The sequence below is a fragment of the Xenopus tropicalis genome, chromosome 2 (assembly GCF_000004195.4).
Source record: "Xenopus tropicalis strain Nigerian chromosome 2, UCB_Xtro_10.0, whole genome shotgun sequence".
Classification (NCBI taxonomy): Eukaryota; Metazoa; Chordata; class Amphibia; order Anura; family Pipidae; genus Xenopus; species Xenopus tropicalis.
Genome location: NC_030678.2, coordinates 100,099,025 through 100,118,622, shown reverse-complemented (window position 1 = coordinate 100,118,622; position 19,598 = coordinate 100,099,025). Strand labels below are relative to the sequence as shown.

The following is a 19,598-nucleotide window of genomic DNA, read 5'->3' as shown; positions in this document are numbered from 1 at the left end:
TAGACTTTGAAAGCAGATGGCTTTGAAAACCTGGCAAATGTCTGCATTATACCTAAAAAATCTGTTACTCTGGGACAAGGCTCATTTTTTTTTCTCTCTTCCTCCTTCCTTGCATGCATAATTTAAACTTGGATTTCAGATAATACAGTTCTGTTTATAATTAAACATTCGCTGTACAGCTGATTGCAAACATGTTGAAGGATGAAAGAGATTAGCACCTAAACGGTTTTATCGGTGCATAATTCACATTGAACAGTGTAAACCGCCCTTTATATGCTGGCTTTTCTTAAAAGGGCTAAAGGTATTTGGTATTTCCCCACATGAGGGAAAGTGAACAGTGATCTTTGTCTGCATTATGAATATTATAGTGGTCAGTTATGACTTCAAATACAGTGCAATTTTGCAAATGCCTTCAGGGTAATTGCAGCCGCCAGTGAGAGATTTATATCTGCATTTGCAGCCACTGCATCAAGATTCATGCAATTGCATTTACATTTTAATGCAGATTGGATGTAATTATTCTGTAAATTTTGGTTGGCGTCATGATTGGCATGATTTGGATTTGGTTCAGCATGAGAGTGACGGATGTGCCCAACAGGTGGCGGGATAGTCAGAGTGTTGCCTAGTGCAGATAAGAACATTTTAACCAATGAGCTTAACATATTTACATAATAACTTATACTCAGTGGTTTTAGCATACAATGGACATAAATATATGTACAAAGTAATGCTTGCCAATAGGGTTGGACTGGGCCACCAGGAAAAACCCTGGTGGGCCCTGGTGGCCCAGACCCAACCCTTTCCGGTGTTCCCCCTGCCCGACTGTTCCTCCCCGGTGGGCCTTGCACCCCCCAGTCCGACCCTGCTTGCCAAAGTATATACAGGTATAGGACCCCTTATCCAGAATGCTCAGGACCAAGGGTATTCCGGATAAGGGGTCTTTCCGTAATTTGGATCTCCATATCTTAAGTCTACTAAAAAATCATTAAAACATTAATTTAACCCAATAGGATTGTTTTGCCTCCAATAAGGATTATTTATATCTTAGTTGGGGTCAGTTACAAGGTACTGTTTAATTGCTACAGAGAAAAAGGTATTCAGTTTTCAAATTCTGAATTATTTGATTAAAATGGAGTCTATGGGAGATAGGCGTTCCGTAATTTGGAGCTTTCTGGATAATGGGTTTCCGGATAAGGGATCCCATACCTGTATATGCAATATTTTTTTTGTAAAAAAAAAGATAAATTATCCTGTTTCCTCTGCTGCCTTAGTCTCTGCTTCAAATCTGAAGTAATAAAATTGGTCTCTTACTGCAACACAAGCATCACAAAAGTTCATGGAGGAGCCAAATAAGGGCTAAGATTGGCTATTAGGTAGCCTCCAGTCCTTAAGAAGGATATTAATGAGCTGGAGAGAGTGCAGAGACGTGCAACTAAACTGGTAAAGGGGATGGAAGATTTAAACTATGAGGTTAGACTGTCGAGGTTGGGGTTGTTTTCTCTGGAAAAGAGGCGCTTGCGAGGGGACATGATTTCTCTGTACAAGTACATTAGAGGGGATTATAGGCAGATGGGGGATGTTCTTTTTTCCCATAAAAACAATCAGCGCACCAGAGGTCACCCCTATAGATTAGAGGAACAGAGCTTCCATTTGAAGCAGCGTAGGTGGTTTTTCACGGTGAGGGCAGTGAGGTTGTGGAATGCCCTTCCTAGTGATGTGGTAATGGCAGATTCTGTTAATGCCTTTAAGAGGGGCCTGGATGAGTTTTTGAACAAGCAGAATATCCAAGGCTATTGTGATACTAATATCTACAGTTAGTATTACTGGTTGTATATATATAGTTTATGTATGTGAGTGTATAGATTGGTTAGTATAGGTTGTGTGCTGGGTTTACTCGGATGGGTTGAACTTGATGGACAATGGTCTTTTTTCAACCCTATGTAACTATGTAACTATGTAACTCTATGCACACTATCAGCTTACAGGAGGCTTTATTTGGTAGTAAATCTTATTTTTATTCAACCAAAACTTGCCACCAAGTCAGGAATTCAAAAATAACTACCTGGTTTGGGGGCACTGAGAGCAACATCCAAGGGGCTGGTGAGCAACATGTTGACCCTGAGCCACTGGTTGGTGATCACTGCTCTATTCTGATAGGGTCTGACTGTTCTCAGAGAACAGCACAGCCAGTGGCTACTTCAGTTTCTTGAACAGCTAAGGTAGGGCTGATTGACGCTGCCAGTTGGAGCAGATCATACCCCAGCTGGGATAGCCATATTTCAAGTATGGTTAGGGAGCATATAGATTTAGATATATTACTTATTTTTAGGGATTCTAACAGGATCCCCTAACTTAATATAACTTACTATGCATCACTATTAATTCGAGCACAAACTCTTTTTATTGCACTAATGCTAAAAAAGAGGGTATATTGACCCTGATTGTTTTGGTGTTTTTGTTTTCGGCACAAGATGTGTGATTCTGGTCTTGCAACTGAATCTTTAAATTATTAACTACAAACTAAGAAATGGTAGTAACCTAAACTTAGAAATGGCTCAATTAATTTAACCTAAATGTCTCAAATGTCAGGAAATCAAGTAAATAAAACGTACCAAATACAAAAGAGAGATCCGGGTGTATAAACCCCGGATCTGTCTCACAGTTGATCTAGGTCAAATTCCCAACACCATCATATCAGCTCTCACAATGTGAAATCCTAAATGCAAAGAACTCACCGTTGTTCAGAAGTGGTTCAGGTGCTCAGAGCCCGAACCTGTAGCTGGGGAAGGCGAAATCACGCATATGCAAAAGGGCTCCAAATGCACCGGACACAGAGGCTTGCTTAAAACTCGATTTTTATTACTCCATTTAAAAACAATACGCCTGACGCGTTTCGTGTAAATATACACTTAATCATAGGCATATTGTTTTTAAATGGAGTAATAAAAATCGAGTTTTAAGCAAGCCGCTGTGTCCGGTGCATTTGGAGCCCTTTTGCATATGCGTGAATCTTTAAATTAACTGGTTATATCAAAGTGATAATCATGACTGAAATATGACTGGTAATAAGCAGCTGGCCTGGGAATCAAGTCTGTCTTCACTTATCTTATGCCCATGTGCCATCATTGCACCTGGACTGGCCTTTTTCACACAGCTAGTATCTTCTGGGCCACTAAAATATAGCAATGTGCATATTCAGAATATGTATTCTTGAATTCTTAACATAATGTATCAGTTCTTTCTGTTACAATCTTACATACTTATATAGTTACTCATCTTATTGCTTCTCCTTTGGGTATTAACCTTATTACAAATATGTGTGTCATCTGCAATGAGACATGCCATGGATTTCAGCGCTATTGCATTTTATTCATTGCAATGGCTTTCACAGAGCACAATGGGAATAGAATTGCTAAATAAAAATTACTGAAGCCTTTTTTATAGATCGAGCTTTTTCACACTAGAGGGCAGTACTGTACCATAGACACATTTATGATCCAGACACACGTATAAAATTAATGATTTGGATTGTTCAACTAGTGCGATTCCACATTTGACATCGATTGACAGCACATCACTTACAAAGCTAGACAGAGCAATAGATTTACAGTTGTGAAGCAAACCTGTGTTTCCTTTGTGCAGTTTTATCCTATAGCCTTTACAATTTTATACACTATTAACATTTTAGCTTAATTTTAGGCTAGACACATGCTGATTGATACCCAGCAGAGTGCAGCGCAGTTTGGTAATCACAGCAATTGTTTCTCCCACTCCAGTATATAATAGAGAATAAATCAGAGTTCTAACTACTTTTTTTTGGCTTACATTAATTATGTTAAAGGCCTTTTTAGAAAATATAATAAATGTCGATGGAAGGCATAATTATTGCCACACACTTTCTTTTTATAAAACATTTTAACCCTAAGTAATTATTCAAATATTTAAGATTTATATTATATAAGGTTAATAAAATAAAAAAAACAAAACCCACAGTCTGTGCAGTGAACCAGATCTGAAAATGAAGTTTGGCTTTTACTGAGTAATTGAATCTACAGTCAAGCAAGGTGATTTTGTGTAATGTCCTGAAAGATGTACATAATTCTTAGTACACAATGGTGACCATTTATTAAAATTAATATTTTTTTTCATTTCCCTAAATGATAATTGTTTATAAACAAAAATATTCAGTAGATTTAATATCCAGGATTTCTAGCAGCAAATATGTGTTCACACTGGCTCTGGGTTAGCAGCACTTACACTATGGTTCCAGGTAGGGCAGCAAAAGCACACCCTGCAAAGGAATCTGTTTAGGAGGTACCTGACACACTTGTTCTGATAGGATTCTAACCTACCTGCAGTGTCTGACATCACTCCTACATTACTGTAGACATGCACTTTGTAGGGATGTCTACAAGGTTGTACAGCCCTATATGCCCCATTGTAGTGGCCCTTATTTTTCAGGTAATACAGATTTATGTTGTTAATTTAAACTACATCTGGCAAGAGGATTTATTTAGTTTAGAAACACAAGCATACAGTATTTATAATTGGTTATTATATGTACAAACTTGCAGACAACCAGTTACACTCTCTACATCAGTGATTCTACTATTGGCAGCTCTGATATTATACGAGGACATAGGTATGGCAAACAACATTTGGAACTACAATTCCCATAAGAGATGAACTGCTGGAGTAATATAGTTATAGAGCATCTTAATATAGTTATAGAGTTTAAAAGGTTGCAGGTCTGGTCTATGTGATTGATATTGCGTTGCCTAATTTTCCTTTATATCATCCCTATACCTATAAAATTACATCTCTTACTCTCTTTAATCCTTATAGCCACGTACTGTAATGTGTGCCTCAGTCTGCATGGAAGTGTATTTTACTAAGACTATTAATGTTTGTACATTAGTTTGCATCTAAACTTATGTATGTATAAAGGTGGCCATACCATTTAAGATTTCTCTCGCTGATCTCGTCAATCGGGTGGGACAAAAGATATAGCGCCCGAGCAAAATCGGAGTTTAGAGCTGAATCATCAGGTGGAGGTACCTCCATATCTGACACTTGAGCCCTCAATGTTAATGGAGGGAATGAATGATGGTTGCAGGAAAGATTGTAATTGGTATGTGTAGGGCCACCTTAATTTGTTCATCGATTGAATTACTACAACGGAGATTGGTTGGAGCGAGAATAGCTTCAATGAGTCAATGCGTTCCCTGATCTGACTAAGAGATTACACATACTTGATTGCACCTGGACGATTTTTGGCCAGATATCAATCGGGGAGGGCCATCGGGGTCCATGTACATGGGCAGATAAGCTACCGATTTGGTCTAAAGGACTTGAATCAGCATCTTAAAGCTGCTCGTGTACAGCCAACTTAAATCAGAATTATGGAATAGATCATTCTAAATTAGAATGATGGAATAGATCAAGGGGAGATTCTCTAGATCAGTGACATTACCTATAATTTTTTGTACAGCAGTAATCATTTTATACCATCCATACCCTACAGCATCATGCCCCTTGCTACCCATAAAACACAAAACTCTGATTGGGATGCAGCATAACAAATTACTCATTTTGTACAATAGTAACATAAAACATAGTTACAATAAATTGGTAAAATACAATTTTAAAACATTGAGTCATGCAATACTCCTTTTGTGGCTGCACCAATAGAACCCATTATTCTCATCACCTATAAGGATTCTTTTCCAAAATTGTGGGCTTACCACCTGTCCATCAAGCCTCAATATTCGTCATCCTAATTGTAACCTACCCATCTTCCAGACACCTAGCAGCCACCCTGTTGTGCTGCAACTATGTAACCGCCCCACCCCTCTAACCACCTCCACACCATTCCTTTTTAATGTGCAGAACTGCAGGGGCTTTGCCAAAGAAAATGGCCCTACTTCCTGTAACAACAATACACTTTATACCTTCTCCAACCCTCCAACCAATCACTAGCCCACTAGGACCACCAAATTTCTAACCCCCTCTTGGCCCATTTTGGTTCAGAGCTTTCCTGCTTGCCCCATAGGCTACGTAATCCATGATTAGGATACTGTTGTGAACTTACAGTATTGTGCATGGAGATTCAGAGTGATAGAGCCAATCAGTTGTTCAAGAAGTGCTAACAATAGATATCCAGTAAAATGAATGAGGGCAAGTTTCTGCAGGAAGAGCTACTATGATTGAGCATTTGCACAGTGCATTGGCATTTGTCATGTAAGGCTTCCTTAATTCAGGGGACAGTCAAGAAACATGTGTGGTCCATTCCTTTTATCTGTAATGCTCACCTTTACCCCTTGGGAGGAGCACACTGGTACACAGCCACCACAAGGTCTAAAACCACATGGATCTAAGAATGTTTCAAAGATCAGAACTTGAATACTTCTTGATTTATAATTTACTGCATCTCTTTTTTGTGTCACTTTATGTGTGTGTCACCCATTTAATAGAATAATTGTAAAGTAAACCATTTTTAAAATGGTTTTATTTGAATCTATTGATCTGGCTAAACAGTTTTGCCCATAGTAGCACCTTTAGTTATTCTTTAGTGACATAAATATGATTTGACACATGGACGTGGTAGATTTCTTATTAATGTCTTGCCTAATGTATGTATGTATAACTTTATTTATAAAGCGCCACAAGGGTACGCAGCACTGTACAGTCTTACAGAATACAAAATTACACACAGGGAGGACAAGTGATATAATAAATAAATACAATAAATACATATATGTATATATATATATATAGGAATAGAAGTCACTGGCACTCACGTGTAAAGCACAAATTCTGCCTGGGTGCAGCGTCCAAAATCTGGACACAGAATAGAAAATAAAGAAGCCGCTCTCACAGGACTTATGTGAAAAAATAGAGATTCCTTTAATGAATGGTGGACTGACGTTTCGGCTGAACACCTCAGCCTTTCTCAAAGTGGCAATACAGAGTGAATTCAAACCATAAATACCCCTAGTGGCGGGAAAATACAGACAACAGATGTGCAAACGTGACGTCACACTATACAATATACAAACACCCATTGTTATTATGTGGATTACATTAACATATGTATAGAACGAAACTTATACAAGACAGCAACTGGAAAAAGTTATACAGTGTTGAGATATTCGAGTTGAAACATATGAGTAAAACATGATAACTGTAAAGGCTACAATGTAGCGCAGGAGGAGCTACCAGTCAGTCTCAACGGACAACACATATGGAAAGATACTAGACACACACAACAAAACACCAAGTAATAACTCCCATAAGAAATAAAGTGTATATATCGAGGAAACATAAACAACACAGAGAAAGAGAAACAAAGAAAAACAAAGCAGAGAGCACGAGTTGGTATGTTACTCACTTAGATTCTCGGGATGCTCACCGTCTGTTCCGGTGACAAGGGCTCTAAGTCTATCCAGGAGTTAAATTCCAAAGGGTCAGAGGGCTCGGAAGCCAGATACTCAACTCCCGACACTTAGCAGCATGAACACTAGCGAGGTTGCCACTCGCTGGGGACTCTCACAGCGCTACCGCATGATCAGGCTGTCAGAGTCTTATCAGCCAAGTAGAGTTATTACGGTGCCTACAGAGGTACGAGTCACGGTAGTGTCCAAATATGGCCTGGGTAAAGTAATTGTGTGGTGTGGGTAAATCAAATATCCAAATTGTAAAGAACGAGTGAATAAAGCAAATGTCATATGTTAATGTAATCCACATAATAACAATGGGTGTTTGTATATTGTATAGTGTGACGTCACGTTTGCACATCTGTTGTCTGTATTTTCCCGCCACTAGGGGTATTTATGGTTTGAATTCACTCTGTATTGCCACTTTGAGAAAGGCTGAGGTGTTCAGCCGAAACGTCAGTCCACCATTCATTAAAGGAATCTCTATTTTTTCACATAAGTCCTGTGAGAGCGGCTTCTTTATTTTCTATTTTATATATATATATATATATATAAGTGCCATATGGTATGAGACACAGTAGGAAGGAGGTCCCTGCCCCGTAGAGCTTACAATCGTAATAAATTACAAATGTTTCTGTTAATAGAGTGTAGGGTCACTTACCATTACAAAGAAAAAAAACTAGGAGAATAAAGCGTATGAGTAAAGAGAAGAGGAAAAACTGGGATGCCAGGGGCCCACCAGAAAACCTTGTACCATGGGCTCGCTTTCCAAACTGCTTTTTCCTCCTCTCTTCCTTCAAACACTTTATTCTCCTAGTTTCTTTTCTCTAAATACTATACTCTGATCATCTATCTGTCAAGCCTTTTTGTTCCTGTAGAGAAATAGTGAATGACCATGAAACCGGTCAATTGGTTAGAAGCAATAGGTCCCACAAACACCTGTGCCCACTGGTAGTTTTTCTGGTATTCCGGCAGGCCAGTCCAACACAGACTGTAGGCATTGAATACACAGTGGGTGTATGGATGAAGCGTGATACCTGCATATTTATAGGCTGCTACCATTTTGTTCTTCATATTCAGGTTAAACAGCTAGTATTCAAAGAAAAGAATAATGTTGGGGTCAGCAGCAAATTATCCAACATTGATTGTACTTTTTGTTTCTCTGTTCAAACTCTTGCTTTACAGTCACATATCTGGCAAATCCTGTAGGATTTAATATTTAATTTGCAAATTCATTTTAACCTGAAGCAGCATTTTCCCCTCAGCAAGCTTGGCGATAACAATATGCTGAAAATGATTAACTGTATCTTTGCATTGTTTATTCATCTAGCAACAAGGCTATTTGTTTATAGACGAGCAAACACAATACAAGTCTAACGTTTCTTAGATTTTCATCAAAAATGATTTATGGGCTTTCTGTATTTGCTGTTTTAATTACCATATGAATGTAAAGTGACATTAGGTAATTAGCTGCACTATAATTGTAAGCTGGGAAACATTAATCTAAACTGCTACAGTGGTTTCTGTGGGTGTCTAGGAGCAAAGCGCTTGTGTAATATATAATAAAATGACGGCTTTGAAAGGATGGAGTTGACAAAAGCACAGATTTATCTGCTTCAAGAGTTCCTTTGTGTACTTTATAATATTAACCCATCCAAAGCAAGTGTAATTGAATAAAGCGGAAGGCTAAATATAGTAATGAAAGCACACATAAACATTATAATACTAATGCTTTTTTAAATAATTTTTTATTAAGAAGATAATATTATATTATTATTATATTATATTTCTATATTTTGTCATAAGCATGCCTAAGCATTTTTAAAGTAGCTGTAGAATTTAACCTTGTGTAAGGACCAAGTGATGTTCATGTCATCAGCACTCCTAAACGATTCCATTTGTCAGCCAGCCTTACTGTAACATTACAGTTACAGGCATTGGGACTTTATTTGACTGATCAAAGCCAGAAAAAGAACTGGATCTAACAAAGACCTGATTCACATGTCCAGGATCAATAGACACCATAGGATTGCTTGGGGACAGAAGCGCACCATATTTTTCATTTTGCCAAGACCTCTCATTACAGCCTTTAATATATTCTTGTGAATAATAGACCTCACTTTTAGAGCAACTCCAGTCATTCTGGGCTCTCTGATGGACAACTAATGCAAATAATCATAATTTTTTTTTTTTGTCACAATCACATATATTGCTCCAGTCAGCGATATATTTCTCACATGTGCAAGAGGGTCAGCATTGCTTTCCACATAGCTGCCATCTTTTAAAACCTTGAAGGGCAAGTTTCACCTTTAAGTTAACTTTCAAAATGTTATAGAATGTCCTGTTCAAAGCAACTTTTCAATCAGTCTTCATTTTTTTTTAAATTTTTTAGTTTTGCCTTACTTGCTTTTCTCTTTTTCCTCTTTCCATGTTTTAAATTAGGTCGGTGACCCTGGCAGCCAGAAAACTATTACCATTATTGTTATATTTTAATTAATTTTATTTTTTATTCAGGTATTCTCCTATTTATTTTCCAGTCTGCTGTTTATACTGCTGCCTGTTTGCTAGGGTAAATTGCACAATACTGTCAGGTGTAGCCTATATTAAAAACATGTCCTAAGAACTCCCTTACTGCCCCCTGGTGCTCATTCCTTGTGAGTCATATGTATGCCAGGGGATACAACAATGGAAGCTTCTTCTAGTGCAGCACACATAGGGGCACATTTACTAACCCACGAACGGGCCGAATGCGTCCGATTGCGTTTTTTTCGTAATGATCGCTAATTTTGCGATTTTTTTCGGCGTCTTTACGATTTTTGCGTAAAAACGCGAGTTTTTCGTAGCCATTACGAAAGTTGCGCAAAGTCGCGATTTTTTCGTAGCGTTAACACTTGCGCGCAAAGTCGCGCCCTTTTTCGTAGCGTTAAAACTTAAAAGGCGCGACGTTTCGCGCAAGTTTTAACGCTACGAAAAAATCCCGACTTTGCGCAACTTTCGTAATGGCTACGAAAAACTCGCGTTTTTACGCAAAAATCGTAATGACGCCGAAAAACTCGTGTTTTTACGCAAAAATCGTAAAGACGCCGAAAAAATCGCAAAAAATACGAAAAAGTCGCAAAATGTTTGTTTCCAATCGGAATTTTTCCAATTCGGATTCGAAATCGTGTCTTAGTAAATCAGCCCCATAGACACAGGTAGTCACTTATTTGCACCCCATTCTATGATACCACTATTTGGAAAGAGCCATGAAAATTGTCGGGGTTATACTTTTATTCTGCACATTTTTCAATCTTTTCATTACCAGTGCACATACAATTTCTCTGCAATATGGACTTTTGCTTATCTGTAGATTAAAACAGTCACAACCAAGGGGTGATAAAAGGGAGTTTATACTCATAACTAAGTCCAAGGTCCTAAAATGGAGTTAATTTATATCCCCATTTGCTCTGTTGAGCTCAAGAAATAACAAATACCATAGATTTTTGTGATTAAAATATTATGGTTGCCATATTCACAAGGGGGTAAACAGCAACTTAAAGAATTTGAACTTTTGAGAGCCACATTATTACATTTTATAATCCTAAATTTACTGTAGTAGCTAACTATATTAATGTCTAATTCTCAATTCAATAAATCATGATCTTTATGCATGTACTTTTGTATCTGTTCTTTAACACCACATGTAATACACAGAACTAATTGCTAATCCCTAATATCAAATACACCAATGGTTATCTCTTCTGCACTGTATCCAGATTTTTGTCTAATGCAGAGGTACTAGGTAAGGCAGTAGTGTAGTAAGCATTCTCCCACTATCCCAGTGTCCCAGTATCTCTTCATCAACTGATAATGTAACCATATTTTTGAAAAGTACCTGTATTAGTACTATATATTTTTAGAAAAACATGTCCTTCACATCAGTGAATCACAGTGTTCTTTGACTGGACAACTCCCACATGCACCAATGTTGGTCCCCCCTTTTTTACTTATTATCTTATTAGCAGTTTCATGGAAGAACCACACATTTGCTAGAGGCAGTGCTTTCCAAATAAACTCTTCTGTATCAGCTCTCAGGGATCAAACAATTATGTTTAAATTTCTTTTACTTTCATGTTATTTGAGTGCCTCCCAGGAACAATAAAAATGGGATAATCACTTTGCACTTCTGTACCTGGAATTGCTACTCCATTAAGGAAACCTGTGCATTCTTTAGCGAGGCATATTGCTCTCTATAAAGTTAATTTATGATTGTAGCAATATAAGAGCTATTTGGTGAGATTTTTATTGAATTAACTAGTTGTTTTGTAAAATCAGATTGTTTTGCAACGGAAAAGGAAGAAATCTATGGTTTTTGCAGGTGCATCGTTTCTCATGTTTTTGGTTTATCTAAGCCTTACTTTATGCTGCTAAACAATGGCAAAAAGTTATTTATTTTCCTATTGGCATATTATTTAAATACTATTTCTATTTCAGTATCACTGCATATTTTATCAAAGGACATGTATTTAATGCATGATAACTAGGCAACTATGTTTTTGAAAAAAATACCACCGATGTAGAATGTACTGTATTTCTGTTTTTTGTAAATAGCCGCCTAGTTTCACAAAGAATTGGTAGAGGCAAATGTATATTATTAGAAGCTAGAGACCCACAGATCCTCTTCTGTCACCTAGCACCGGTTCCGGACCCTTTCCCCGACTGTGCAGCGGTCCCTGTAACCCCCCCACCGCCCTGTATGCGTATGTGCTGATGCGCCTGTGTGCACGGGGGGGGGGTGTAATTGGCAGTAGGTGGGCCAAGCCAACCAGGTTGCCTCTGTGTACTGACCTGCAGTACACAGATAAAAAGCCAATTTCGGATTTTTTTTTGTGTTAGTAAATGAACCCCTCTGTTTTGCTCACATTGTTACAGGGTTGAAAAAAGACCTTCAAGAGTCCATCAAGTTCAACCCTTCCAAGTAAACCCAGCACACATAACCTATACTTCTATAACTATACCAATCTATACTATCACATACATAAACTATATATATAACCATTAATACTAACTGTAGATATTAGTATCACAATAGCCTTGGATACTATACTTGTTCAAGAACTCATCTAGGCCCCTCTTTAAGGTATTAACAGAAACCCACCTCTATGGAAAGACCTAGGGAACACATAAATGTTGAGAGCTTTTATTTCTTGTGCTGCTCCCATCCCATAGAGCTGCCAGGAAGTTAAAGTGAAATGATCTACCTCAAGAAACTTACATGGAAATTAAAAAAAAAATGGGCATATTTGTTTGTATTATGACTTAGTATTGTAGTAGTATAAGGATTGCAGTAACTTTTCAGCAATCTTTTGCCTAAACACAGATAGGTCAATATTAATACATATACACATGAATACATTTATACATGCAAATGAGAATTGTTGTTAAAAAGCTTGTACAGGTATCGGACCCCTTATCCGGAAACCCGTTATCCAGAAAGCTCCGAATTACGGAATGCCCGTCTCCCATAGACTCCATTTTAATCAAATAATTCAGAATTTTAAAACTGATTTCCTTTATCTATGTTGAAATAAAACAGAACCTTGTTATTGATTCCAACTAAGATATAATTAATCCTTATTGGATGCAAAACAATCCTATTGGGTTTAATTAATGTTTTATTGATTTTTTAGTAGGCTTAAGGTATTGAGATCCAAATTACGGAAAGACCCCTTATCCGGAATACCCTTGGTCCCGAGCATTTATGCATTTATATGCATAAAACATAAACTATGATATTATTTCATTACTTGTTTTCAATACTAGATTCTGTACCATGAACAGGTATATATTTAAGGGTTGATATGCTCTAAAGGAGATTTAGAATTTGTTGTATTTATCCTGCAGTTTCTACAGAGGAGAAAATCACTAATATCTGCAGCTTTTTTTTTTTTTTTTTTTTACAAAAGTACAGAAATGTAATTTAAGTGAAGATTATGCTGTGTATTTCCCAGCAGAAAAAGTGTATGACAAGCAAACTAATCCATAGTTTGATGAAACTAATCCTGCTGCTTGCTATGCTGTGCTTCCTACAGATATTCTGCCAGCTCCCCAAGGACCAGATCTTAGCAGCATTGTGGAGTCATGCTACCCCAGTCTGTCTTCCAATCAGATTAGAAAGTTGATGGATCAATTAACCAGGGCGGTTTACCATAGGATAATTCAGTGAGTATTCTCAGTATATAATAAATAGCTCTATAATGTGTTTTTTTGATTATTGATAAAAGCTATACTTTGGCTATTGGTTGTGCCATTTTTGTGACCACTTAAGGTTATTCATTAGAAACAGGAACAGTCATTACAACATTATTGCAAAAATGTATGTATTTTTCGTGGATCTCTAAATTGTTTTTTATATACATTTAAAATAGAGCAAAGGAGACTTTACAGATAATTTTTACATTAGGCTATGTGTACGTGTGTATAGGCCTCTCATCTGTGAATTTAACATTATAGTTAACTGCAGAAAAGTACAATTTACAATGTGTCAAATCAACACATTGGGGGATTCTGGTCTATTGGAACATAAAACACATATACATATACTGGCTTTTTGGAATGCATTATTGTTTAGGCAGATTTCTGTTTTGCATATATATATAAACATGGTGATGAAGAAATTAAGAATATCTCTGATCACTACAATTTCTGAAAAAAATAGAGTGCATGGGCTAAAATTATATCTTACAATATGTATAGTATATTTGACTGAACAAGGTTTAAACTTGTGTGACATCTAATTCTGTGAGTGATCTCTAAGTCTGAGTGCAAACAAAACAATGCCGAATTTAAATTTTACAGAAGCACTTTTGGGTCCCTGGGCTTTATGTTGCATCACTCTTTTGGAAATTCTCCTCCTGAGGATTCCCAGGTAGTAAGAAGAGCTAGTGTAGCAAAAGAGACATTAGCCTGGTTGGACAGGCAGGTGTCAGGGAGGGCAGCAAATGGAAAAATTGTACAAGACAGAAAGACAAGTTTATAGAAGTGAGGTTAAAGAAAAATCAGGTCAAATGTCAGGCACAATAAAGCAGCACAGACAATCACTTTAGCAAGCACAATATAATAATACAGGTATCGGACCCCTTATCCAGAAACCCCTTATCCAGAAAGCTCCGAATTACGGAATGCCTGTCTCCCATAGACTCCATTTTAATCAAATAATTCAGAATTTTAAAACTGATTTCCTTTTTCTATGTAGAAATAAAACAGAACCTTGTAATTGATCCCAACTAAGATATAATTAACCCTTATTGGATGCAAAACAATCCTATTGGGTTTAATTAATGTTTTATTGATTTTTTAGTAGACTTAAGGTATTGAGATCCAAATTACAGAAAGACCCCTTATCCGGAATACCCTTGGTCCCGAGCATTCTGGATAATGGGTCCTATACCTGTACCACTTTGGTATAGAATTCTGAAAACAACCTTTCTTATAAACTCTAGAGCACCCTCTACCCATTATTGTTAATCTACTTGGACATATTCAGTTTGGTGAACAAAATATATTAAATACTCAAGCGTTAATTTGCCAAAATGCTGCCAAGCGTTCAAGCAAAAATCTTGCCTCAAAACTTTATGCAGGATCCTGCCAGCAGGACATTTCTATAATGCCAGTGTTCTGCTATGAAAGAGCTGTACTGGAGTGGTGGGGTGGGATTAATTGTTTACAATTCTAGGCCTATGTATAGGTTCATGCCACAAATGTTGTGGTAGCTGTGAAGAAATAACCTTCTACAATTTGAAATGCGGGGGCATATTGGCTCCAAGGATGCCCATTATAGGACCCCGTTGCCCATATGTAAAAACTGGGATGAATGTAGCATGACACCCAATTAAAGTGCTGCAAAACATGCCTTCCTACTGCAAGGTCTATTCTGAATTCTGTCTCCTGTGCCTACTACCCAGAAAGTACTTCACCGTCAGGGGCACCTAAACTATGGGTAACCCAATTTAAAAAAGGAAATTTATATGAACACACATTTTTATTTATGAATGTTATAAGTAGTTATTGAAGACAGTGTCTTGCGTTTTAAACTGAGAAACACAGTTTTTGATCTTCTTTAAAGGAATTTATGTGAGTTGAAAGAATTAAATTGTTCAGTACATGGCTATTGAGATTCAACCTAAATAAAAGTTTTCATTTTAAACATTGTAAAACTACGCTACAGATTTATTGAAATTCGTATTTGGGTGATTTCCATGTTTTTTTTCTACCACAACTAAACTCTAAATGACTAAATTTTTTTTAATAAAAGCACAAATTCTACTCATTTATTAAAGGAACAGTAACACCACAAAATGAAAGTGTTTTAAAGTAATTCAAATATAATTTACTGTTGCCCTGCACTGGTAAAACTGGTGTGTTTGCTCCAGGAACACTACTATAGTTTATATAAATAAGCTGCTGTGTAGCCACAGGGGCAGCCATTCAAGCTGGAAAAAGAAGAAAAGGCACAGGTTACATAGCAGATAACAGATAAGACACCATTGTATTCTACAGAGTTTATCTGTTATCTGCTATACAACCTGTGCCTTTTCTCCTCTTGAATGGCCGCCCCCATAGCTACACACCAGGGTATTTCTATAAATTGTAGTAGTGTTTCTTAAACAAACACACAACTTTTACCAGTGCAGGGCAAAAGTACACTATAGTTTAATTTCTTTGATATATTTTCATTTTTTGGTGTTACTGTTCCTTTAAAAAATCCAAATATAAAATGTTGGAATGAATAAAAATGCAGAAAAATATATATATATTAAAATACAAAAACCTTGAAATCTTTGATTTTTTGTGTGATTACAAATGAAAAAAATCCAGAAAACCTCTAAAACCTTGAATCAAATAAAGAGTTATTTGATAAGCACAGCTCCCATTGACTTCCACTTGACCTCACCAGATTTTAGATAGGGAAGTTTTGTATTCAATCTTTTCATGGTTTTTACATTTGATAAATAATAATAAATTTATGTTTAGAGTAATTATCTAAATTTACGATTTTTTTAGGAATGGGATATCTCTATTGTACAGTATAGTACAGCTTGAGGTAAAGGATTAAGGTAAAGGATTAATTTAGCACAATGCTTGTATACCAAACCAATCTATGACTGCCATGATATATTTGTTCTTGTTCTGTACACAATGTAGAAAACACTTTGTTAACACTGAGGGGCTGACTTATCAATGCGTGAACTGGAATTATTACAATGATTCAATATTTTTTTGCACAAAAACTTACAAATTAAAATTTTCCAAAATGCTAATGTTCAATATTTATTAAGGGCAAAAAACTCAAAGTTTAAAAAAAAGGAGTTCATAAGAAGTCAATTGCAGCTGTCAAACTGTCTTTTCAATTTGAGGTTTTCAAAAAATGTTTGAGAATTTGTAGACCTATTAAAAATGATGAGCAGAATGTTAATTTGTTGCATTCAAGTTTTTTTCATGTTTTTATTTGATTTTATTGATACATCTCACACATTACTAGGTGCCTACTTCCGGAGCACAGTGTCCAAGCTGGAGCCCTATTGCTCTTATGTGCACAGCAACTAGATAATGAAGATGCTTTCACTGAGGAGGAACTGGCCTTTTTTGCTCATGGTACTGTGCATTCTTGTTGAGATTTTTCTTTATTTAATTCATGTGGAACAACTGATTATAAACATGTTCCAGCAATGCATGCCTATATTCTAGGAGAATTGAAATACCAACATTGTATTTAAAGTATCATTAGTATTAGTTTTTTTATTTTGTATTAATGTCATACAGAAAGAATTTCAGGGCAAAGATAAAGCTCCTAAATGTACTATTCAGTACAAATACATGGCAGTATTCATCTGCCATGTAATTAGAATTTGAATTAATTACTAATCAGCCTTGTATTGCAACTTTTATATTATTATATGCAGTATATTGTTGATCCCTAATCTCAAGTTACTGACAGCAGCACAGAGCATGGGCTTTGGATCAGAAAAGTATATGGGGAGCTACTGGAGGCATCTTCATAGACGCAGAACTTTACAGATAAATGGTTGTAGTTGCCTTGGGCTCAGGCCTGGCAATCTGTGGATTTGGCAAATGCCAGAGGGGCTGCTATAAGATGCCATAGACAGTAACTATTTAGTGGGCTGGTGGGGGCTGTTTGGGCCTCTGTGTATTTGGAATGCCACTTCAGATGGCAGAAGCCTACATTGCAGTGTGCAGCATTTCTAGCAGACTTTTTTTTAAGTTTTACTCTTCCTTTAATTATCCTTATGGCTTTTAGTGCAGGATGTTTTTGGTCTAATTACAAAACCATCTCATGGGCATTATGTTCATTTTTCTCTTGCAATTTCTTTATGTTTTTAGAAAATGTTTTAGAAATGTTGCAGAGGTTAAATTGCTTTACTATAAACCTGCATGTTTCATAACAAATAGATTCACAAACAAAGGCTTTACTATACTTTACTGTGATGTTCGTGATACAGATGTTAATGTAATATTTATAGGTGGTGATTTATTTGAATCGAAGAACATTGACTCTAATTGTGTCCCGCCATCATGGATGCCCCAGGACAGATGGAATGACTTAATGGCTTTATCACTTGTCAGTGGTCCATTAAGAATGTTTTCAAAACAGGTAATACAGCATGGAAAGCTAAATTAAAAATAGCCATGCACAATCATACATACATACAACAGCATTAGAATATGACTTCCACGATTGTGCATAGCTATTATAAATGTGGCAATGCGTGGTGTTTTCCAATGGTTTTTTTAACACATCTTAATGAGGATAGCTCTAGGAAGATAGCTTTTAGGGTTATATTTATAGGTATATTTCACTGTGATTAAAAACTGAAATAACAAAAATCTAGCTTTAGGATCTGTGAAACTTGCATTCTTATAGCATTTTAAATTAAAAAAAAAAAAAAGTAATGACAGACAAAAAAGAAAAAGATGATCAATATACATTTTAGAATACCAGCTAAAAAAATGGGCAGGTACCTATCAGGCAGGTCTGCATTATGATCATTTTGTCATTGCCTAATGCACAGATCTTTATGTGTATGCCCAGCTTAAAATTGAATTCCTGTATAATTTTTTCTTGAAAGGCAAACTATAGCCCTAAAGATTGAATTCCTCTATAAATATAAATCACATAAACAACCCAAAAGTCTTTTCATGAAAAACATACTTTTGTAATAGTATGTTCCATTTGCTAATCCCAAAACTGCAATTTTAAGCACTAAGCAACACTTTCTGGCTAGCATAAGGTACTGTGCTCACACATAAACCAAGGGTACACATACCTGCTAGGTACATCAGCCAATGAATGGACAGAGCTGTTTCTTTTATTCCTAGACTTCTTCTTGTTATAGATGGAGCTACATTATTTTCTGTCAGGGACAGTACATCATAAAATGGTGGCTCAAGGTAAAAGATGTTAAAGGACAATATTTACTTATATGTTTTCCTTTTGTGGCAGGTTTAGGATTCATTCTAGAGAGGGAACAATGTAATGTAAGAGAAAAAAATGTGCACATTGCTCACTTTTAAGACATGCTTGAAAGTGGCATAATCTTTTGAGGCAAACATAACAACTTTTTCAGTAAGAAGTTTTATTACATACACTGCACACTGGCACAAACTGTAAAATTCCCAATCTTTCCTTCATTGTCAGAAGTGGTTGTTAAACAGTTTGCGGGTTCGAAAAATAAGATATATTAATTTTGTTCACTCAGAGGCATACATTTTCACATGGTGAATATTTTTCCCTTTACCAACTTTTATTACATTCCCTCATATAAGTCTTATGAAGCAATGGCAGTTCTATTATATCACAGGTGAATTGCAGGTTTCGGAAACTTTTTGGATGAATCTCTGAGATGACACTTACCGGTAATATCAAAGATTCAACTGCAATATAAAGAAGTACTGTAGTAGTTACTGATTGAATTTTTCAGGACATGACAAGTGACATTCAAGGGGTTCCCTAGCCATTAGTCACGTCTTCAGTAATGCACCCTCTTATTTTAACAAAAGGGAACAGCTGGTATGCAGGAAGCACTTTCCTTTTTTCTGAAAGAAAGTCTGTGGTTTTCTAAGAAGGTTTTCATTGATGCTGGTCATAATATATAGTATCTCGTA

The 19,598-nt window shown here is 36.4% G+C and overlaps 1 protein-coding gene across 2 annotated transcripts in view; it reads left to right on the top strand.

Moving 5' to 3' along the window:
* LOC100488188 (dynein beta chain, flagellar outer arm) overlaps positions 1–19,598 on the top strand; it is a 237,488-nt gene that overhangs the window by 146,328 nt on the left and 71,562 nt on the right. For both annotated transcript variants that reach the window (XM_031896974.1, XM_031896973.1), the window contains exons 80-82: positions 13,508–13,637; positions 16,957–17,069; positions 17,957–18,087. In XM_031896974.1, coding sequence (XP_031752834.1) covers positions 13,508–13,637; positions 16,957–17,069; positions 17,957–18,087 — 374 coding nt within the window. The remainder of the gene's footprint in view (positions 1–13,507; positions 13,638–16,956; positions 17,070–17,956; positions 18,088–19,598) is intronic.